Source organism: Lolium rigidum, chromosome 3, assembly GCF_022539505.1.
Source record: "Lolium rigidum isolate FL_2022 chromosome 3, APGP_CSIRO_Lrig_0.1, whole genome shotgun sequence".
Taxonomy (NCBI): Eukaryota; Viridiplantae; Streptophyta; class Magnoliopsida; order Poales; family Poaceae; genus Lolium; species Lolium rigidum.
Window position 1 is genome coordinate 235,390,661 of NC_061510.1, and position 24,794 is coordinate 235,415,454.

The following is a 24,794-nucleotide window of genomic DNA, read 5'->3' on the forward strand; positions in this document are numbered from 1 at the left end:
TTGCTCTGAGCCGTAATATGTGTTGTGGTTCTAGTTCACGACGACAGTTATTATGGAAGGAATATTATTTTTTCAGTTCCTTCATTTTTGTTTGGGACACATAGCTCCAAAAGAAAAGAAAAAAATAAGTACCTCGGAAAAATAAATCCACAACTACATGGATGCATATGTACAATGGGCCAGACAGCCCAATGATCTGGATGATTGCCGTGATTAGCGAAAGGAAAAGTCTGGGTCAGCCCAACAAACCCAGCCCTCTTCCTGGTCCTCCCAAAATGGAAAAGAACACGACCAATATTCGCCTACAATCAGGAAACCACGCCTCGCGCGGCGATCACCGTCCGATCGCAACCCAACGTCCGCCGGAACCTTCCAGAGCCCCACCCCGTACGCTATATACTCCCGCCGTCCGCCTCCCCAATCTCACAAATCCTCCAGTCCTCCCAAACCCCAAAACCCTAGCGCCGCCGCCTCCACCACCGTACTGCAAACCCAGCAGCGACAGCAATGTCGGGCAAGGGCGACGGCCCGGCGATCGGGATCGACCTGGGAACCACCTACTCCTGCGTCGGCGTGTGGCAGCACGACCGCGTGGAGATCATCGCCAACGACCAGGGCAACCGCACCACGCCCTCCTACGTCGCCTTCACCGACTCCGAGAGGCTCATCGGCGATGCCGCCAAGAACCAGGTCGCCATGAACCCCGTCAACACGGTCTTCGGTAAGCAACCCCGCCCTCCCTGCCGTTGCTGTTATTTCTGTCCTTTTAGATCTGTTTGATTCGGGCTCTGGTGCGTGCGCGGATCTAGCTTAGTTCTAACTGTTCAGATCCAAGACTCTCGATTTCGTATGGATTGGTAGTGCTGATTGCTTCATTAGTGTAGCCTTTTGATTCTGTCGTGGTGTCAGCTAGTTGATGCTCCTACTTCTGGTCACTAGTTCTTAGTGCGCCACGTTTTACTGCATGTGGCCGGATGCTTAGTTTAATTGTTTGCTTTTACTAGTGTCTTCCTGCCAAAGCTCTATTATAATACTAGATCTTCACGTGTGCAATGTTTGTGTGTCTTAAGGTTCCTGGATGCGGTAGCTCAGCTTAATCAGAGTACAATTGCTATTGTATTGTTTGCTCAGGGAAATCATGTCCTTGGTGTGTTTACATGTTCCCTCACTAAAAAGAGCAATTTTTATAAGAGAAAAAAGTTGAACAAGTCAAATAAAATATGTTAGCTGTGTCAGTCTTGCTATGAAAGTCTGTGAAGTTTGAAGAGAGAATTGATGATGCATTATCCATAGACATCTCTGAATGTAAGATGATGATCAATATACATCATGCACTACCATCTGATCTCTACTTCATAAAGCTCTTTGTACACCCAACTTAGTTTTTGACCTGTTTTCATTTAAAACCATTGAACATGCAGTTAGCAACCTCTGATGTAAATCAACCAATTTGCTCAACATCATTGATTATTGCAAAAAATATCTCCATCTTTCGGTTGAGGTTGCACACTTGGTTTTATACTTTAATCCCTTGAATTTTTGTATGTTGCTCTCATTGCCATATGGTATCTGACACGTGGTCTTCTTTTGTGCCTACTTGTCTCGAAATATGGCATACAATAAGGGGGAACGGACCTTGCGACACTGGTTGCTCGTCATGAGCTTCTAGTTACTATATAGCCTTTTACATTTTACTTTACTAGTGTTTAGTATCAACTGTTGTAGTCTGATGTTTTGCCTCTTTAATAATGGCTGTGCAAGTATGGATAGATTCTGGATATATTGGCTGTCGATGTCATTATGCTAGGTTCAGTGTATCATACTGTTTGCCTTGTGCTGTATGCAAGCTTTTACATGTTTTTTGATGCATAATTACTGTCATAGTACTTTTTTGCTTGCACTGGTTTCTCCTGGTAATAGCAACTGAACAAGTTGGATTCTTTATACAAGCTGTGGTTGATATTGTGTTGCTGGTTTCCTTCATTAATTGCTGTAAGCATCGTTGTTAATAATTTTGTTCTTCAAACTGCTGACATATAATTTGTTAATAATTTTGAATAGCTTCTTGATATATTGGCTTTTGATGTCATTATGCTAGGTTCAGTGTATCATACTGTTTGCCTTGTGCTGTATGTACGCTTTTACATGTTTTTTTGATGCTTAATTACTGTAATATAGTACTTCATTGGCTTTTGATTTCATTATGCTAGGTTCAGTGTATCATAATGTTTGTCTTGTGCTGTTTGTAAGCTTTTACATCTTTTTTATGCTTAATAATTTTGTTCTTCAAACTGCTGACATATAATTTGCTCTGCAGATGCTAAGCGCCTTATTGGCAGGAGAGTCAGTGATGCTTCTGTCCAGAGTGACATGAAGCTGTGGCCGTTCAAGGTCATTGCTGGACCTGGAGAGAAGCCTATGATTGGTGTTCAGTACAAGGGGGAGGAGAAGGAGTTTGCTGCTGAAGAGATCTCCTCCATGGTCCTCATCAAGATGCGTGAGATTGCTGAAGCTTACCTTGGCAGCACCATCAAGAATGCTGTTGTCACTGTCCCTGCCTACTTCAACGACTCCCAGAGGCAGGCCACCAAGGATGCTGGAGTGATTGCTGGTCTGAATGTTATGCGGATCATCAATGAGCCAACTGCTGCTGCTATTGCTTATGGTCTTGACAAGAAGGCCACCAGCGTTGGTGAGAAGAATGTTCTCATCTTTGACCTTGGAGGTGGCACCTTTGATGTTTCCCTTCTTACCATTGAGGAGGGAATCTTTGAGGTCAAGTCCACTGCTGGTGACACTCACCTTGGTGGTGAGGACTTCGACAACAGAATGGTCAACCACTTTGTCCAAGAATTCAAGAGGAAGAACAAAAAGGATATCAGCGGCAACCCCAGGGCTCTCCGTAGGCTGAGGACAGCTTGTGAGCGGGCAAAGAGGACCCTCTCCTCCACTGCCCAGACTACCATTGAGATTGACTCGTTGTATGAGGGCATTGACTTCTACACCACCATCACCCGTGCCCGGTTTGAGGAGTTGAACATGGATCTGTTCAGGAAGTGCATGGAACCTGTGGAGAAGTGCCTGAGAGATGCCAAGATGGACAAGAGCACTGTCCATGATGTTGTCCTTGTTGGTGGCTCCACCAGGATCCCAAGGGTGCAGCAGCTGCTCCAGGACTTCTTCAATGGCAAGGAGCTGTGCAAGAACATCAACCCGGATGAGGCTGTTGCCTATGGAGCTGCAGTACAGGCTGCCATCTTGAGTGGAGAGGGCAATGAGAAGGTCCAGGACCTCCTGCTGCTTGATGTCACGCCTCTTTCTCTTGGTCTGGAGACTGCCGGAGGTGTCATGACAGTGCTGATTCCCAGGAACACCACCATCCCCACAAAGAAGGAGCAGGTCTTCTCCACTTACTCGGACAACCAGCCAGGTGTCCTCATCCAGGTGTTCGAGGGTGAGAGAGCCAGGACCCGCGACAACAACCTGCTGGGCAAGTTTGAGCTCTCTGGCATCCCTCCTGCCCCCAGGGGTGTGCCCCAGATCACGGTCTGCTTTGACATTGACGCCAATGGCATCCTGAATGTCTCAGCGGAGGACAAGACCACTGGGCAGAAGAACAAGATCACGATCACCAATGACAAGGGCAGGCTGAGCAAGGACGAGATTGAGAAGATGGTGCAGGAGGCGGAGAAGTACAAGTCAGAGGATGAGGAGCACAAGAAGAAGGTGGACTCGAAGAATGCTCTGGAGAACTATGCCTACAACATGCGCAACACCATCAAGGACGACAAGATTGCTTCCAAGCTGCCCGCGGATGACAAGAAGAAGATCGAGGATGCCATCGACCAGGCCATCCAGTGGCTGGACACCAACCAGCTGGCTGAGGCTGACGAGTTCGATGACAAGATGAAGGAGCTGGAGAGCCTCTGCAACCCCATCATCGCCAAGATGTATCAGGGCGCTGGTGCTGACATGGCTGGTGGCATGGACGAGGACGACGCACCTCCTGCTGCTGGTGGTGCAGGCCCCAAGATTGAGGAGGTCGACTAAGCGCATGCATCAGTACGAGGGCTTCTACCAGTGTTTACCCCTGCATAGTTTATCCCGTTCGTTAGGCTGCTGTGGCAGTTCGTGGTATTAGAGTGTTGGATGTGGTCAGTGTGAACTCCGTTCTAAGTTCTGAACAATTATATGCATGGTTACGGTTATGTGGTTTGCTATTTGCTGCTGATTTCATCTTCTGTTTGTGTTACTTATCTGCTCATATGCTGCTCTTCTGTTACCTGCTTGCTTAGTATTTATTTTCAGGGTAGTTGCTGTGTTTAATCCAAGATTTTGGTCGACATTCGACATGTGAAGTCAAGCTAGATTAAAAAAAAGTATACTCCCTGCAAACCAGAAACCACTACAAGTATAAAGGAATGGAGAAAGTGTGGTTACGTTCAGTTTGCAGCCAGAGCTACCAAAAAATTGGCAGGCCAAAATTGGTAAGGTGAACTGAAGCTAGAACCAAACGCACCCTATAAACTTTCCACATGCTACTTCTGTAAGGAGCGGTAAATCTAGAGTTAGCTGGCGGTCAGTATGACCCGGCTAGGTATGGGGTGCCTCTTTGTTTGCACCGAGGCTAAATCTTTGGTTTGGCTGTGTTTTGGTTTCCTCTGCGTCGTTCCTCACAAGTCCAGATTTTTCTTTCGATTTACTGCAAGACCAGCATATGAAAGAAACACCTAGCAGAGAAGCCAAGACAAACGTAGTACATGGTCTGAGATCACCTCCGTCCTAGAAAGATCGTCTGAGATGAAAAAAAACATTTTCACAACATGTATGTTGTTTAGAAACAAAGAAACAATGGGCGCGTCTCTCTGTACATGGTGGCAATGCAATGTAAGTGGAGGATGTGCATGATGACCTTACGTTGAAAGTCGTCCTACACAAACTAGTTTTGGCACAACAATGTCTTTTGAATGGATTCGGTTGCATCATCAAAGCAAAACTTAATCCTCTCTTAGAAAGATCTAGAGAGAGGTTAAGTGGAGGTTTTGGTCTGAACTTGTCTTCCCAAATTGACTACTTCTTGCTCTTATTCAACACCGGTTCAAGCGGTGCTCGACTCGTTGCATGTGATACTAGGTTCCCAAAACTCATTTTGGAGTACTAGCACCCTCCCCTTGACTTTATTCAAATGAATGATTTGTGTACATGCTCATGGGGCTATTTATAGCCAAGGGGTTCTTGATAAATAGGGACGGAGCTAGCTCCCTACGACCCTGAGAAGCTGTTCCCACTTCCCAGGTTCAGCAGGAGAATCTCTGTTAAACATTGTGGTTAGTACACAGATCAGTAGTGATGCTTAGCTAAACAAACTCCGCCCTGGCGGCGATGCAAAATAGGACTTCCCCGGGCTCATGGAGTGAGGTGGCTCCGTCAATGTCGGTAAATGATCAAATCTATCTTTGTAGTGGTAAGTGGGATGTGTAGTTGAGGTAATCTTTTATCCAAGAGTCCATGGTGGACTAGGAAGAAGGTGTGGTGCATGGTTCGTGTTGGACAAGCCCGCATATCCATACACCTATAATGGGCTTATTTGTTTGAGCTTTCATAACTTGACCTTTTCTTTTTATTTCTCCCCCTTTATGTATGCACAATGTTAAATTTTTAAATATAAAAATTACACCATAGGAAATTCCCTTGCGGTAAAGGTGACAAAAATAACATTCTTTGAGTAGCCCCGACTTCATCAATTTGACACTTGGTTGCCACAAAAAGATTGACTAGGTACCCATATATAATTGTTTATTCCTACAACACTGTTTTAAAAGGAAAACTTGGTGCCCCAAAGAGAGCTTTTGACTCTTTGTCTGGCACAAAATGTGTTCTTCTTTACAAAACTTTACATGCATGTAAAAGACATAGAAATGAAGTAGCAGGAACATAAACAGAGAAATGGGTGTGATTTCTTATTGCTAGCAAATATTTCCACTTGATCCCAACAAAAGTTCACCGTAACAAAACTACATAGCCACTGCCACAAACATAAGTAGCTTATAGAAGACAAACAATTACAATGTCTCTAGGAATATCATTATGGCATTGAGATATTTCCAAAATTGACACATGCATCATCATCATGATTCATTAACCATCAACTTGAGACATCAATTTGTGCATACAATGTAGCATCTAACATGGCCATCATGACTATGAATGTGAAATGACACAGAAGATAAATTACAATTATGAATAAAATATTGCTAACTCATTCAGTCATATTAATTACTTTGGGTAATGATACGTCTCAAACGTATCTATAATTTCTTATATTCCATGCTAGTTTTATGATAATACTCACATGTTTTACATACACTTTATATCATTTTGATGCATTTTCCGGTACTAACCTATTAACAAGATGCCGAAGCGCCAGTCCTGTTTTCTGCTGTTTTTGGTTTCAGAAATCCTACACAGGAAATATTCTCGGAATTGGACGAAACAAAAGTCCACGGCCCTATTTTCCACGGAGGGTTCCAGAACATCGAAGGAGAGTCGGAGGCGGCCAGCAGGGGGCCCACACCATAGGGGGCGCGAGCCCACCCCTGGCCGCGCCACCAGGTGGGGAGGCCACCCCCTGGCTCCTCCGAGGCCGCCCTTCCGCCTATATATTCTCCCAGTCGCGAAAACCCTAAAATATCCAGTCATATTCCACGACGAGTTTCGTAGCCCCCGCCATCGCGAAGACAAGTTTCGGGGGACAGAAGTCTCTGTTCCGGCACGCCGCTGGGATGGGGAATTGCCCCCGGAGTCATCTCCATCGACACCACCGCCATCTTCATCGCCGCTGCTGACTCCCATGATGAGGAGGGAGTAGTTCTCCCCCGAGGCCGAGGGCTCTACTGGTAGCTATGTGGTTCATCTCTCTCTCCCATGGTGTGATCTTTATGTGATCATGAGCTTTGTAATCCAGTTGAATATGTAGTCGTTACTCTTGTCTATTATGCACTCTAGAGGTTACTTTAATATGAACTCCGGATTCACTCTCCACGGTGTGATGGTGACAGTGTGCGCATCGTGTGTGATTCCTTTATGACGTTGTGGAGCTTGTTTACTCCGGCTTGAGGTGTGCTTTTGCAACCCTACACAATGAATGGTGTTTGTTATCCAACAAGAGAGTGTTTGAGAGTAGCATTTATTTATTCAATTATGTGATCATTGTTGAGAGTGTCCACTAGTGAAAGTATGGTCCCTAGGCCATGTTTCTAAGCATTGAAACACCGTTTCCAACAAGTTCTGCTACATGTTCGCTTGCTGCCATTTTATTTCAGATTGCAATTACTACTTATAATCATCCATATTACTTGTATTTCACTATCTATTCGCCAAACTAGTGCACCTATACATCTGACAAGTGTATTAGGTGTGTTGGGGACACAAGAGACTTCTTGTATCTTAATTGCAGGGTTGCTTGAGAGGGATATCTTTGACCTCTACCTCCCTGAGTTCGATAAACCTTGGGTGATTCACTTAAGGGAAACTTGCTGCTGTTCTACAAACCTCTGCTCTTGGAGGCCCAACATTGTCTACAGGAATAGAAGCGTGCATAGACATCAGGTAACTGGCATGCTTGTTTAGTATAACCGTGAAATTTTAATCTTTAATTTTCCCAAAATTCTCCTGTAACATTTCAGGGTTCGGGCTTACAAAAAGAGAGGAAACAGATGTGTGCACTGCATTCATGCATAGAAAATCCGGGGAATTTTCGCGCTTTCAAATAAAACTCGTCACAGTAACTGAAGTTTCACTTGATTTGATAGAATTGAAGTAGATCATCAAGTCAAGCGCTATAAACCTCAATGTGACCTTTGCTAAAACCTTGTTTTGGGTAGAGATAATTTGATCTATGGATTAGATCAAATGAAACTAGAGTTATTCCAACCACACTTTGAGTGAGGATCAAATATCGAATCTTCTAAAGGATCATAATATGGTATTCCTTGTGGATATCTATTCAACCATAAATAAAAGAATAGGAAAGAATTAGGAAACCATTCTTGACTTATCTTTTCCTTATCCTTTACCAAATCATGTTTCTACCATGATCCCCATGGTATATCTTAAACTCAATCCTTGAACTCATGTCAAGGACATTACACAAGTTTCTTATCAAACCTTGATCATTTCATTCTTGTCTATCCACATTCATCTTTATTAAACCTCGGAGAAAGGAGAGGATTAACCATAGATCTTGCTGCATAACCTTAGGTTATTATTCAAGCCCATTCCAAGAGAGAGAAACCATTGATACCAACCTTAGCTATACCTATTAAAGAATCAAGGATAACTAGTGAACTAAAGCATTAGGATATAATTTATCTCACCTTGGAGTGGTGAGATAACCAAGTATCAAGTGGAATAAGATCATATACATGAATTGATGAAGTAAGAAGAGATTAATCTAACTAATCTAACCCATTGGAGCCTTATCCTAGATACCTAAAGAGATCTTCTGAGTACATCGTAAACCCTAGAGTAATCATGCCTATGCAAGAGAATACAATTTGAGTGTTACACTCTAGTTGTTTATGAAAACACTTGATATTGGAGGTGAGAACCATACTTCATTAAGTAATTCCTTAGGAAGCCAAACCATGATCATACCACCTTGGTAATAATCATATACCCTAAGAACTTTGGGTAGAAGCCATTGATAATAAGCTGATCATGTCAAATGCATGATCATGCTTTGGAGATATAGGAGAAAAAATTAAACTCTAATGTGATAAGAATATATCATCTATCACATGAAATGATAGTGAAGTCACTAGTAAGCAACCCTAGCCCATACGGAAGAAAAGCCATTAAATTCCATTAATTAAGACTTTGCTTAACAAAAGCACATATAATAACCCTAGTGATATTATGGAGTATCACTGTATCCATAGTGAGGAAGAGCAAACCCTAGCATATCCTCAACTCTTCTAGTTAATACTATGTATTATAAAACTTAGAAACTCTAGACCATTGATGCGTGTAATTGACACGTCCGTTGGGAACCCCAAGAGGAAGGTGTGATGCGCACAGCGGCAAGTTTCCCTCAGTAAGAAACCAAGGTTTAATCGAACCAGTAGGAGTCAAGAAGCACGTTGAAGGTTGATGGCGGCGGGATGTAGTGCGGCGCAACACCAGAGATTCCGGCGCCAACGTGGAACCCGCACAACACAACCAAAGTACTTTGCCCCAACGAAACAGATGAGGTTGTCAATCTCACCGGCTTGCCGTAACAAAGGATTAACCGAATTGTGTGGAAGATGATTGTTTGCAGAGAAAACAATAGAAACAAGTATTGCAACAGATTTGTATTTCAAGCATTAAAAGAATGGACCGGGGTCCACAGTTCACTAGAGGTGTCTCTCCCATAAGATAAAAGCATGTTGGGTGAACAAATTACTATCGGGCAATTGACAAATAGAGAGGGCATAACAATGCACATACATGGCATGATAAGTATAGTGAGATTTAATTGGGCATTACGACAAAGTACATAGACCGCCATCCAACCGCATCTATGCCTAAAAAGTCCACCTTCAGGTTATCGTCCGAACCCCTTCCAGTATTAAGTTGCAAAGCAACAGACAATTGCATTAAGTATGGTGCGTAATGTAATCAACAACTACATCCTCGGACATAGCGCCAATGTTTTATCCCTAGTGGCAACAAGCACAACACAACCTTAGAACTTTCGTCACTCGTCCTGGTGTCAATGCAGGCATGAACCCACTATCGAGCATAAATACTCCCTCTGGAGTTAAAAGCAAAAACTTGGCCGAGCCTCTACTAGTAACGGAGAGCATGCAAGATCATAAACAACACATATGTAATAACTTGATAATTAACATAACATGGTATTCTCTATCCATCGGATCCCGACAAACACAACATAGAGTATTACGGATAGATGATCTTGATCATGTTAGGCAGCTCACAAGATCCAACAATGAAGCACAATGAGGAGAAGACAACCATCTAGCTACCGCTATGGACCCATAGTCCAGGGGTGAACTACTCACTCATCACTCCGGAGAGCGACCATGGCGGTGTAGAGTCCTCCGGAAGATGAATCCCCTCTCCGGCAGGGTGCCGGAGGAGATCTCCGTAATCCCCCGAGATGGGATCGGCGGCGGCGGCGTCTCGCAAGGTTTTCCGTATCGTGGTTTTTCGCCTCGGGGTTTCGCGACGGAGGCTTTAAGCAGGCGGAGGGGCAGAGTCGGGGGGGGGCCGACGAGGGGCCCACACCACAGGACGGCGCGGCCCCCCTTGGCCGCGCCGCCATGTGGTCCGGCCACCTCGTGGCCCCACTTTGTATGCTCTTCGGTCTTCCGGAAGGTTCGTGGCGAAATAGGCCCCCGGGTCTTGATTTCGTCCAATTCCGAGAATATTTCGTTACTAGGATTTCGAAACCAAAAACAGCAGAAAAATGAACCGGCACTTCGGCATCTTGTTAATAGGTTAGTTCGAGAAAATGCACGAATATGACATAAAGTGTGCATAAAACATGTAGGTATCATCAATAATATGGCATAGAACATAAGAAATTATCGATACGTCGGAGACGTATCAAGCATCCCTAAGCTTAGTTTCGCTCGTCCCGAGCAGGTAAAACGATAACAAAGATAATTTCTCAAGTGATATGCCATCATAACCTTGATCATACTATTTGTAAACATATGTAGTGGATGCAACGATCAAAACAATGGTAATGACATGAGTAAACAAGTGAATCATAAAGCAAAGACTTTTCATGAATAGTACTTCAAGACAAGTATTAATAAGTCTTGCATAAGAGTTAACTCATAAAGCAATAAATCAAAGTAAAGGTATTGAAGCAACACAAAGGAAGATTAAGTTTCAGCAGCTTGCTTTCAACTTGTAACATGTATATCTCATGGATAATTGTCAACATAGAGTAATATAACAAGTACAATATGCAAGTATGTAGGAATCAATGCACAGCTCACACAAGTGTTTGCTTCTTGAGGTGGAGAGAGATAGGTGAACCGACTCAACATAAAAGTAAAGAGAATGGTCCTTCAAAGAGGAAATCATCGATTGCTATATTTGTGCTAGAGCTTTTATTTTGAAAACATGAAACAATTTTGTCAACGGTAGTAATAAAGCATATGAGTTATGTACATTATATCTTACAAGTTGCAAGACTCATGCATAGTATACTAATAGTGCCCGCACCTTGTCCTAATTAGCTTGGACTACCGGATCTTTGCAATGCACATGTTTTAACCAAGTGTCACAATGGGGTACCTCCATGCCGCTCGTACAAAGGTCTAAGGAGAAAGCTCGCATTTTGGATTTCTCGCTTTTGATTATTCTCAACTTAGACATCCATACCGAGGACAACATGGACAACAGATAATGGACTCCTCTTTAATGCATAAGCATGTGGCAACAATTATTATTCTCATATGAGATTGAGGATATGTGTCCAAAACTGAAACTTCCACCATGGATCATGGCTTTAGTTAGCGGCCCAATGTTCTTCTCTAACAATATGCATGCTCCAACCATGAAGGTGGTAGATCTCTCTTACTTCGGACAAGACGGACATGCATAGCAACTCACATGATATTCAACAAAGAATAGTTGATGGCGTCCCCAGAAACATGGTTATCCCACAACAAGCAACTTAATAAGAGATAAAGTGCATAAGTACATATTCAATACCACAATAGTTTTTAAGCTATTTGTCCCATGAGCTATATATTGCAAAGGTGAATGAAGGAATTTAAAGGTAGCACTCAAGCAATTTACTTTGGAATGGCGGATAAATACCATGTAGTAGGTAGGTATGGTGGACACAAATGGCATAGTGGTTGGCTCAAGTATTTTGGATGCATGAGAAGTATTCCCTCTCGATACAAGGTTTAGGCTAGCAAGGTTATTTGAAACAAACACAAGGATGAACGGTACAGCAAAACTCACATAAAAGACATATTGTAAACATTATAAGACTCCATACCGTCTTCCTTGTTGTTCAAAACTCAATACTAGATATTATCTAGACTCTAGAGAAACCAAATATGCAAACCAAATTAGCAAGCTCTAAGTATTTCTTCATTAATGGGTGCAAAGTATATGATGCAAGAGCTTAAACATGAGCACAACAATTGCCAAGTATCAAATTATCCAAGACATTTTAGAGTTACTACATGTAGTATTTTCCAATTCCAACCATATAACAATTTAACGAAGAAGAAACTTCGCCATGAATACTATGAGTAGAGCCTAAGGACATATTTGTCCATATGCTACAGCGGAGCGTGTCTCTCTCCCATAAAGTGAATGCTAGGATCCATTTTATTCAAACAAAACAAAAACAAAAACAAACCGACGCTCCAAGCAAAGTGCATAAGATGTGACGGAATAAAAATATAGTTTCAGGGGAGGAACCCGATAATGTTGTCGATGAAGAAGGGGATGCCTTGGGCATCCCCAAGCTTAGACGCTTGAGTCTTCTTAAAATATGCAGGGGTGAACCACCGGGCATCCCCAAGCTTAGAGCTTTCACTCTCCTTGATCATATTGCATCATACTCCTCTCTTGATCCTTGAAAACTTCCTCCACACCAAACTCGAAACAACTCATTAGAGGGTTAGTGCACAATAAAAATTAACATGTTCAGAGGTGACACAATCATTCTTAACACTTCTGGACATTGCATAAAGCTACTGGATATTAATGGATCAAAGAAATTCATCCAACATAGCAAAAGAGGCAATGCGAAATAAAAGACAGAATCTGTCAAAACAGAACAGTCCGTAAAGATGGATTTTATTAGGCCACCAGACTTGCTCAAACGAAAATGCTCAAATTTAATGAAAGTTGCGTACATATCTGAGGATCATGCTCGTAAATTGGCTTAATTTTGTGAGCTACCTACAGGGAGGTAGACCCAGATTTGTGACAGCAAAGAAATCTGTAACTGCGCAGTAATCCAAATCTAGTACTTACTTTACTATCAAAGACTTTACTTGGCACAACAAAACATAAAACTAAGATAAGGAGAGGTTGCTACAGTAGTAAACAACTTTCAAGACACAAATATAAAACAAAAATACTGGAGTAAAAACATGGGTTGTCTCCCATAAGCGCTTTTTTCTTTAACGCCTTTCAGCTAGGCGCAGAAAATGTAACTCAAGTGACATCGAAGGGTGGTGCACCTACAGCGGGGTTTGGAATTTTCTCAACCATGCATAGTATATTAGATACATAAGTTTCAGCGTCTCCCTTCTCATTAGTCTTGGGCTTGCTACTCTCATCGAACAAATTTTCAGAACAAGCCAAGCATAGTTATGTTCTAGTGCATCATTCATAGCTAGGAGTTTACATGGTATTGGTGCTTTGATCTCCCCACCATCATTAGCATTATTAGTGTACCTTATCCTATCCATATCCATTTTTTCAAGGAGACCAACAAAATTAGTATGAGAACCAAGCATATTAAATTTAGCAAAGACCTTTCTAGCCTCTCTTGCTAGACCACCAAATTCTCTAAGAAGGGTTTCTAAAACAAAATCTTTCTTTTCCCCCTCTTCCGAATCACCAAGTGTAAGAAACATGTGTTGGATTATAGGATTGAGATTAACAAATTTAGTTTCCAACAGGCGAACTAAAGCAGCAGGCAGCAATTTCATAAGTAGGAGCAAGTTCTACCAAGTGTCTATCTTCAAAATCTTCAACGGTACTAACATGGGTGAAAAATTCTTCTATATTGTTCCTCCCAATTATAGACCCTTGTCCTACCGGTATGTTCTTTGCAGTAAAATTAAAAGGAAACATGATGAAATAAGTAAAGTAAATGCAAGTAACTAAATTTTTTTGTGTTTTTGATATAGAGTGCAAGACAGTAAATAAAGTGAAACTAGCAACTAATTTTTTTGTGTTTTGATATAATGCAGCAAACAAAATAGTAAATAAAATAAAGCAAGACAAAAACAAAGTAAAGAGATTGAGAAGTGGAGACTCCCTTGCAGCGTGTCTTGATCTCCCCAGCAACGGCGCCAGTAAATTTGCTTGATGCGTGTAATTGACACGTCCGTTGGGAACCCCAAGAGGAAGGTGTGATGCGCACAGCGGCAAGTTTCCTCGACAAGAAACCAAGGTTTAATCGAACCAGTAGGAGTCAAGAAGCACGTTGAAGGTTGATGGCGGCGGGATGTAGTGCGGCGCAACACCGAGATTCCGGCACCAACGTGGAACCTGCACAACACAACCAAAGTACTTTGTCCCAACGAAACGCTGAGGTTGTCAATCTCACCGGCTTGCTCGTAACAAAGGATTAACCGAATTGTGTGGAAGATGATTGTTTGCAGAGAAAACAGTAAAACAAGTATTGCGAGAGATTTGTATTTCAGTATTAAAAGAATGGACCGGGGTCCACAGTTCACTAGAGGTGTCTCTCCCATAAGATAAAAGCATGTTGGGTGAAAAAATTACGATCGGGCAATTGACAAATAGAGAGGGCATAACAATGCACATACATGGCATGATAAGTATAGTGAGATTTAATTGGGCATTACGACAAAGTACATAGACCGCCATCCAACCGCATCTATGCCTAAAAAGTCCACCTTCGGATTATCGTCCGAACCCCTTCCAGTATTAAGTTGCAAAGCAACGGACAATTGCATTAAGTATGGTGCGTAATGTAATCAACAACTACATCCTCGGACATAGCGCCAATGTTTTATCCCTAGTGGCAACAACGACAACACAACCTTAGAACTTTCTCGTCACCGTCCCTGGTGTCAATGCAGGCATGAACCCACTATCGAGCATAAATACTCCCTCTTGGAGTTAAAAGCAAAAACTTGGCCGAGCCTCTACTAGTAACGGAGAGCATGCAAGATCATAAACAACACATATGTAATAACTTGATAATTAACATAACATGGTATTCTCTATCCATCGGATCTCGACAAACACAACATAGAGTATTACAGATAGATGATCTTGATCATGTTAGGCAGCTCACAAGATCCAACAATGAAGCACAATGAGGAGAAGACAACCATCTAGCTACTGCTATGGACCCATAGTCCAGGGGTGAACTACTCACTCATCACTCCGGAGGCGACCATGGCGGTGTAGAGTCCTCCGGGAGATGAATCCCCTCTCCGGCAGGGTGCCGGAGGAGATCTCCGTAATCCCCCGAGATGGGATCGGCGGCGGCGCGTCTCGGCAAGGTTTTCCGTATCGTGGTTTTTCGCCTCGGGGGTTTCGCGACGGAGGCTTTAAGTAGGAGGAGGGGCGAGTCGGGGGCCGACGAGGGGCCCACACCACAGGGCGGCGCGGGCCCCCTTGGCCGCGCCGCCATGTGGTCCGGCCACCTCGTGGCCCCACTTCGTATGCTCTTCGGTCTTCCGGAAGGTTCGTGGCGAAATAGGCCCCTAGGTCTTGATTTCGTCCAATTCCGAGAATATTTCGTTACTAGGATTTCTGAAACCAAAAACAGCTAGAAAACGTGAACCGGCACTTCGGCATCTTGTTAATAGGTTAGTTCCAGAAAATGCACGAATATGACATAAAGTGTGCATAAAACATGTAGGTATCATCAATAATATGGCATAGAACATAAGAAATTATCGATACGTCGGAGACGTATCAACCACCTCCCTATTTCACGTATGCTTCAACTAGTAAAACATAAGCAAAACCCTAGGGCTAAACACTATACTTAAATCCATGTGGTGTGATCAACTACTCATCCTTATAACCAATGATGAGAACAATATCTACCCTAGAGATTTCAAAACTATATTAAATATAATAATGGTAGTAAACTTGATAGAGATTTAACCCAATTCCCAAGTCCATAGCAAATGGGTGAGCACATAAAATAATAAGCAAGTGACCACATTCTCAAATAAGAAATTAAGTAATAAGGTCAAACCTAAATTAAGTTATCATAAAAAGAATACAACAAAGTCAACCTTATGCCATTATAGGAAATTGTATAAGCCTTGGTAAAATATTCTTAGAGTCCCAAAAGAAGTGGAACTTGAATTATCACTATTAAGATATTTAACTGAAAACCGATCCATATTAAAAATACAAGTGTAACAACCCATATGATTCAGTACATTCCCAATACCTAATTATACTTCAACCGTAAAGAAATCCTCAACTTCAAATAATTCAAACAGATTTGCATTCCAAAAGAAAAAAGAATTTAAATAACACATAAGTACATGCCTATTTGAATTTCTGAATACAGCTCACCAGAATACCAAAATAATCAAATCTTAAATACTTCAACACAAGAAATTATCTATCGACCATATCTACTAAGTTTAAGTAGAATTTTAAAAAGTCCAAAAAACTGAAAACAGAACATAATTCAAACTTGAATTTAAATGGAAAAATACAAAACACAAAAAGAAATGGAAAAGGAAAAGAAGAGAGAAGGGGCTTACCTGGCCATGGAGCAGCGCAACAGTCCAGCCCAAGAGCAGCCTGCCGAACCAGCCCAACCCAGCAAAACAAGCCCAACTTACCGTTTCAGGTTGCGTAGAAAAAACGAGAGGAGGTACTGTCTTCGTCTTCGTCTTCTCCACCGCGCGGAGGACGACAGCGAGACACTGTGGAGTTTTTCGCTCCGCCCCCACCGATTTGGACTTTCCTCGGACGCCAAGACTAAGCCAAAGCCTTGTATAATTTCTTCATTGTCCGTCTGTTCCGTAGTCGTCACAATTCGTGCACCAGAATGCCACCATTATGACCGACGCAGCTTGGTCGTCTCCGGCGAGTTGCCGTTGTGCCAAAGCCCAGCTCGAGCTACAAAAGCTAAAGGAGAACAAATGAAACCCTAGCTAGCTCCGCAACCCTCTCACACCCTCTTTAGTCCCTTCTATCATTTGTTTCCTTCCATATATCGCTGGGACAGTCATCGGAGAAAACTCTGACTAGCCGTCGTTGCAGACCACCCGAAGGTCCATGATGTGGCTCTGGAGGTTCACCAAGACGATTAGATCATCCCAGTACAAGGAATCGAGTTGGCGCATCCTCTATAGAGCAAATTCGAGGATTCCCCTGCGTCGGTGATCGCCGAAATCGGTGAAACTGTGCTCGCCTCCGCCCTCAATCAGCACCAGCAAACATCTACGGAGCATCCCGCTGAGCTGGCTTATCTCTGGAGCTCATCATTTCGATTTATAGATGCGTACAGCTAGCAGTAGCAAGATGGCCAGAGTTACGCCGCCGCCGCAGACATGTTCGTCGGAGTTGCTCCAGTGACCAAAACCGAGAGACACCACCACTATTTTGATCAGCATGTTGCGGGGGTTCGAAAGCATCCTTTCTCGCAGTCTCTGGTGCCTCAAATCATCACCGCCGTCATCGCCTGATCGCCGGCGTTGAGCCGCCATCGATGGTGACGTGGATGTGGTCCCGCTGATCTTTCTCTTAACTTGATCCACGCTTGGGTGGCATCCAGCGTGGTCAATGGCCCACTAGTCATTAGCAGTAGCTAGGATATGCCCGGGTACAAATAGCCTTTCCACTTATTTTCAAATTCCAGGAATTTACATGAATTTTGAAAAATTATATCTAAATCATTTCAACTCAGAAAAATACAAAAGAGAAATCAAAATGCTCATAAAAATTAAATCTATCCATTGAAAATATAATATTATTTTTTTGATAAAAATAAAGTTTTAATTATTTAACCATTATTGTTTATGCCTTTTCTTTTATCCAAAATTCCAAGAAAATTCAATAATTAGTACAACTTTCTAAAATAAATAAAAGCCATTTGTTAAATAAATAATAACTAAAAATAGTTTTATTTTATCATATTAGCATTAACATAATCATTATTGGTAATTAAAACATAAAATTGCATTCACCTAATTTATCATTTCCTTTAAATGATAAAACTAAGAAAAATACCAAAACTCAATATTACCCTGTAGCTAGGAGTTATTTATTAAGTTTATCTTTATTCAACAATTTAATTCTAGTAGGACAAAGAAGAAACCCTAGTTCCAACCTCAGTAAAACCCTAATTCTATTATTTTATGTGAAAACCCTAATTGCTTTTAACCCTAAAACTCTAGGAACTATGAAATGTGATCATGTTACCTTCACTTTCATTCATAGATTCATAATTAGCAACTCAATACGTGTCCATGTCCTCATAAAATAATACAAGCTTAATTACTAATAAGTTGGTATTTCATATATTCATACTAATAAACCCTACATGAACAAGTAAGACCACTTAAACGTAAACCCTAGTTCCTATCCTCAAAAGTCATCATCCTTAATTATCCATGTTTAGTATCACACTATTCTGATTAACCCTCATAGCAACCATGTGTAGTACTTTACATTACATAATCATACCCCACTAAACTCTACAAGTATTATAGAGTTATGAACCATCTTGTTTAGGAACTCATACATTGCAAACATATCTATGATTTTTGATGCTCCATGCTTGTTTTACACCAATTTATATATGTTTTGTTTACACTTCGTGGCATTTTTATGCATTTTCTGGAACTAACCTATTAACAAGATGCCACAATGCCAGTTCCTGTTTTTCTGCTGTTTTTGTATTTCAGAAAAGTTGTACAGGAAATATTCTCGGAATTGGACGAAACGAAAGTCGAAGTTCCTATTTTACTATCACGAAGATGGAGTCCATAGGGGGAGACGGAGAAGAGCCAGGAGGTATCTACACCACCCCTAGGCGCGCAGCCCACCCCTGGTCGCGCCTAGGTATGGTGTGGGCCCCTCGGGCGCCCACCGACCTCGCCCTTCCGCCTATATATTCATATGTTCGGGAAAAACCTAAACACCCGAGCCTCCATCCACGAAATGTTCCGTAGCCTGCGCCATTATTGACCCTAGCTCGGGAGGGTTCTGAAGCTCTTCCCGGTACCCTGCCGGAGAGGGAGATCATCACCGGAGGCCTCTTCATCACCATGCCCGCCTCCGAAGTGATGCATGAGTAGTTCATCTCTGGATTACGGGTCCATAGCAGTATCTAGATGGTTGTCTTCTTCTCATTATGATGTTTAGATCTTGTGAGCTGCCTTGATGAATATTGAATACTATGGTTGAGATTGACTAGAGACTTGTTTATATGTTATTTTTGATCTTGCATGCTCTCCGTTGCTAGTAGATGCTCTGGTCAAGTATGTGCTTGTGACTCCAAGAGGGAGTATTTATGCTCGATAGTGGGTTCATGCCTCTAGTAATCTGGGAGACTAACAATAACTTCTAAGGTTGTAGATGTGCTGTTGCTACTAGGGAAAAAAACAATGCTTTATCCAAGGATAATTCTATTGTTTTCTTTACACACTTTACTTAATGCAATACTCTGTTGCTTACAACTTAATACTGAAAGGGTGTGAGTGCTAACCTGAAGGTGGATTATTAGTCATAGATGAAATTGGATTACGGTCTATGAATCTTGTTGTAATGCTCAAATGAATCTCATAGTAATCATCTTGTCATGTATGGTCTTTATTCTATCAATTTCCTAGCTGTAATTCGTTTACCCAGCATGTTATTTATCTTTATGGAGAGACACCTCTAGTGAACTGTGGATCCCGGTCCTTTTCTTTTACACTGATAAATTCATCTACTACAAAGTAATGTTCTGTTTATTTCACTGCAAACAAACATCTCTTTCCACACTATACGTTTAATCATTTATTTTCAGCAAAACCAATGAGATTGGCAACCTCGCTGTAAGTTGGGGCAAAGTATTTTGGTTGTGTTGTGTGCAGGTTCCACGTTGTTGCTGATACCGGTAGTGCGCCCTACCAAAGTCAGGTAGCAACACCTTCAGAAGTGACTTCTTTCGCCTACGGGTCGATTAAACCTTGGTTTCTTACCGAGGGAAAAGTTGTTTCTGTGCTCATCATACCTTCCTCTTGGGTTTTCCAACTGCATGCTCTACACAACATCAAGCTCTTTTCTAGCGCCGTTGCCGGGGAGAAAGAGGATTTCTGCAAGGGGAATCTCTCATCTCCAATCTCTTTACTTTGTTATTGTTTTGCTTAGTTTATTTTACTTTGTCTTGTTTGCTTCTTTGTATAAAAACACAAAAAAAATTAGTTTTAATTATAGTTTTTTTTAGTTTTGTTGCTCTATTTTAATCTTGCTAAAATGAGTAATCCTGAGAGCACTAAGTTGTGTGACTTTACTAGCACAAACAACAATGATTCCATTTGTACACCTACATCTTTCTATGAAACTAAACCTGCTTTGCTAAATCTTGTTATGAGAGAGCAATTTCTGGTGCTAGTACTGATGATGCTGCTTCTCACCTTAATAATTTTGTTGAACTTTGTGAGATACAAAAGTATAGGGATGTAGATGGAGACATTATTAAACTGAAATTGTTTCCTTTCTTATTTACAGGGAGAGCTAAAGATTGGTTGCTATCTTTGCCTAGAAATAGTATTGATTCTTGGGTTAAATGCAAAGAGGCTTTCATTGGAAAATATTATCCTCCTGCTAAGATTATATCCTTGAGAAGTGACATAATGAAATTTAAACAATTTGATAATGAACATGTTGCTCAAGCTTGGGAAAAAAATGAAATCTTTGGTAAAGAACTGTCCCACTCATGGACTAACTACTTGGATGATCATCCAAAAAAATTATGCAGGACTGAATTTTCTTCAAGAAACCTTGTGGATTCAGCTGCTGGAGGTACCTTTATGTCCATTGCTTTGGGGGCTGCAAAAAAATTCCTTGATGATATGATGATAAATTATTCGGAATGGTACACTGAGAGGGCTCCACAAGGTAAGAAGGTAAATTCTGTTGAAGAAACCTCTTCCTTGAGTGATAGGATTGATACCATTATGTCTATGCTTGTTAATGGTAAAGCTCATGTTGATCCAAATAATATTCCTTTATCCTCTTTGGTTGCTCAAGAAGAGCATGTTGATGTGAACTTCATTAAAAGCAATAATTTTAACAACAATGCTTATAGGAATAATTTTGGTAGTAATAATTATAGGCCATATCCTTCTAATAATGGTAATGGGTATGTCAATTCTTATGGTAATTCCTACAACAACAATAGAAGTGCACCCTCTGATCTTGAAGTCATGCTTAAGGACTTAATAGTAAACAAACTGCTTTGAATAAATCTGTTGAGAAAAAGTTTGGTAAAATTGATGTTCTTGCTTCTAAAGTTGATAGCCTTGCTCTTGATATTGAACTTCTTAAATTAAAGGTTATGACTCATGATGTTGAAGAAAGCAAAACTTTAATGCCATTCAAGTTAGAATTGATGACAATGTTAGAATGTTGGCTGAATTGCATGCTAGGTGGGAAAGAGAGGATGAAATTGCTAGAAAGAATAGTATGACTAAAGTTTGTACCATGACCACCACTACAAATGCTGAAGTCTAAAATGTTAGAGAACCTCCTACTATTAATGGTAAAATAATTGGTGCATGAAAAGATTCCACTCCTTCTACAAAATTGCCTAGAACCACATAAACTGTTTCTGATAATAGTGATGAAATTTTTCGAAGTATGGGAGACAATAGTCCTTTTACCTTTGATAATAATGACTTTGATTTTGATGGTTCACTACAACAAAAACATGCAGTAGAGACATTTTGGTAGAGGCAATTTCCACTATGTCTCTTAAATCCTAATAAAATTTGTTGTAGAGGCATCAAGACAGACACTTCAGCGAATGCCTTAGCGGTAGATACATCTACCTAGAGACATTCTCCAAAATGTCTTTTAGCTTGCATGTAAAGGCACTTTAAGAGACGTATTTGAGATTGCCTCAACAATAGAGACATCTCATTGTAGACAATTCTCATAATGTCTCTGAGGATCCCTCTAAAGGCATTAAGAGTGACAACATTGAGAATGCCTTAACAAGAAAGTCATTTTCTAGAGACACTATCCATGTCTCTTTTACTAAGAGAAACATATTGCATAATTCTTTAAAAGTGAGATGTATAACACAACTAGTATAGGACAATCATGAAGAAAAAATTGGAAGCTTCAAATTATATAATGGTGCAAGTTTTTCAAACACAAGTATGTGAAGTAGAAAATACAAACTTATGTACGCAAATCGTGAAACATAGGTTAATATGTAAAATATACAACATTTATAGGAAGCATCGTATTTTGCATATACCTAAAAGATATGTCTAGACAATTCTCTTACTAGCTCACTTAAAATAGGGGACATGGAGTGTTCTTTACCTACTTCCCTAAATCAACTTTCCTAGCTCTCTGAAGAAATTTCACCTAGCACTCACCTCTTTCCACTACGATTTCCCCAACGGTCGCAGCCGCAACACACTAGACCTCGCCCACTAGTCCTCGAACCGCACTCCCGCAAGCACGCCCCACCTCCTCATCAACCTCAATTCACGAAGGAACCGCCGCCCGCCTGCCGCCCCTCCCCACATTCCGCAGTACCCGTATCCCGCCGCCACCGTGAGATCAGCAAGGAAAGCGTCAGATCCAAAGCCGGCTCCCTTCCTTGACTCAATCGCCGTGACGGCGTGGGACGAGTCAGCGCTGCGTCGGCCTCCCTCGTATAATGTCGGGCGCCGCTGGCTCAGTCTCCTCCTGGACGAGCTTTCCGACGAGGCCGCCCTACGCCTGCGTTCTTCGGTAGATCTGAGCCTTCTCCGATCGACCGCCGCGACTCTCTCAGTGATGAGGGACAGAAGAGAAAATAAAATAAAATAGAACCAACTAAAATCTAGTAGTAGCTTCTACACACTTCTATTATATTCTAGGTAGTTTGGTCCTATAGTCATATGTGTTGTAGTGGTTTCTAGAGTGTTCTAGCTATGAGTTGTAACTAGGTTGTGTGTGTTTCTTTTCCTAGCTTATGTAGTGTTTTCTAGAACACTCTAGTTGTGAGTAGAGCTACGTAGTGAAGGCTCATGCAGCCTATAAATAGAGGTCCAACCTCTACCTATGAAATCGGACTATGTACCCCTATTTATCAAATAAATGGAACCTTGTGTTCGGTCTTAAGATCTTGGACTAGATCTTGTGTGTTGAGAGTTTTGGATTGAACTCTTGAAAGCCCCGCCCCTAGAGCGATATCTAGCCTACGCCCCTAGAGCGATATCTAGCACAGCACGTTGAAGCGGTTCCTTCAACAATTGTGTTGTCCACGTTGTAGCAACACGGTGGAGTTGTTCCTCCACAACCTTGTGCTGCTTCAGGTGGTATCAGAGCCTTGCTGATCCGATACAGCTGTTGGTCTCCTCATTGAGAGCTACACCAAGCAATGGAGGAATTCGGGAACAGAGTGGATGTTGTAGATCAACAAATCCAAGCGCTCCGTGAAGATCTTAACCGCAGATTTGATCAGCTAGTTGAAATGGTAAGAAAGGGTGTTCCTCATGTTGCCAATGAAGAGTCATCAAAGGAGGCAGTTGATAGGCATCGAAGAATGAGAGGTCGTCTTGAAGTAAAAACACCCCATCCACATGTTGTTCAGCGTACTTCAAGGAGGCCAATGTATGCTGAAGCTTCAGAAGACGACGAATATGATGAGGGCCTTGAAGAACCTGATCTCTATTCATATCCGAGAGTACACAATGCTACATATGCTAGAGATTCATACAAGGTGAAAGCTGAGATCCCTACTTTCAACGGAAATGTTGATATTGAAGGGTGCCTTAATTGGTTGTATGAGGTGGAGACTTTCTTTGAGGTAATGAATATTCCAGAAGACCGTAGAGTTTCTTTGGTTGCATACAAGCTGAAAGGGGGAGCTGGTGCATGGTGGCATCGCCTTCAAGAAGACCGCGGACTAAGAGGAAAACCTCGTGTGCGATCTTGGCGGAAAATGAAGAACCTTTTGAAAGGGAGGTTTTTGCCTGCAGATTTCATTCAGTTTCAGAAGTGTGCCCAAGGTAATAGGACTGTTTCAGAATATACAGAAGAGTTTCTAAGGCTACAAGTGAGGTGCAACCTTGCTGAAACCGAAGATCAACAAGTTGCAAGGTATGTCAATGGTCTCAATGATGGTATCCAAGACCGTTTAATGACGCAACAAATTTGGTCCGCTGATCAAGCACAAGCTCTAGCCTTAAAGGCTGAAAGGTTGGTGTGGACAAGAAGGGCAAGTAAGACTCCATACCCTCATACAGAAGGCTCATCCAGGAATTACTCCCATGGAGTTGAGGAAAAGGAAGTCCAACCTAAGGCAAAACAACCAGTCCCAAAGCAAGCTGGAGGCAAGAGTAGGACAGAGCAAGTGATGAAATGCTACAAATGTGGTGAAGAGGGACACGCATCTAGCAACTGCCCATTGACGAAATTTGTCAACACAACAATCCATGATGGCAAAGACGACGAAAAATATGAATCTGAAGATGTAGAAGGACAAGATGTTTGTGAAGAGGAGGGAGAAGAGGTGATATGCATGATTCAGCCCCTCGTGTGCTCAACACCACAGCCCGACAACACACAACGGAAGAAAATATTTGAGAGCAAATGCTCGGTGAATGGCAAGGTATGCAAATTAGTGATTGATAGTTGCAATTCTGTGAAAATCTTATCTCTCAGAATTTGGTGAACCATTTAAAGCTTGAGACACATGATCATCCAAACCCCTACACTATTGGATGGATCAAGAAAGGAGTGGATATGAGGGTCACCAAACAATGCAACCTACCACTCTCTTTGGGCAAGTATTATCGCTCAAGTGTGTTATGTGATGTTGTTGATATGGATGCCAGCCATGTTCTTCTTGGGAG

At 41.8% G+C, this 24,794-nt stretch overlaps 1 protein-coding gene and 3 non-coding genes across 4 annotated transcripts; all 4 read left to right on the top strand.

Moving 5' to 3' along the window:
• Positions 1–448: 448 nt before the first annotated feature.
• Positions 449–4,220, top strand: LOC124703153 (heat shock 70 kDa protein 1-like). Its single transcript, XM_047235368.1, has 2 exons — positions 449–721; positions 2,318–4,220. Exons 1-2 carry the CDS (start codon positions 508–510, stop codon positions 4,048–4,050), a joined length of 1,947 nt encoding a protein of 648 aa, XP_047091324.1. The 5' UTR covers positions 449–507; the 3' UTR covers positions 4,051–4,220.
• LOC124704822 lies at positions 1,266–1,351 on the top strand. The gene has a single exon (XR_007003701.1). It is a non-coding gene; the product is annotated as a small nucleolar RNA Z195/SNORD33/SNORD32 family (small nucleolar RNA).
• Positions 1,424–1,507, top strand: LOC124704826. The gene has a single exon (XR_007003705.1). It is a non-coding gene; the product is annotated as a small nucleolar RNA Z196/R39/R59 family (small nucleolar RNA).
• On the top strand, positions 1,554–1,692 carry LOC124704990. Its single transcript, XR_007003842.1, has one exon. It is a non-coding gene; the product is annotated as a small nucleolar RNA F1/F2/snoR5a (small nucleolar RNA).
• Positions 4,221–24,794: the final 20,574 nt, after the last annotated feature.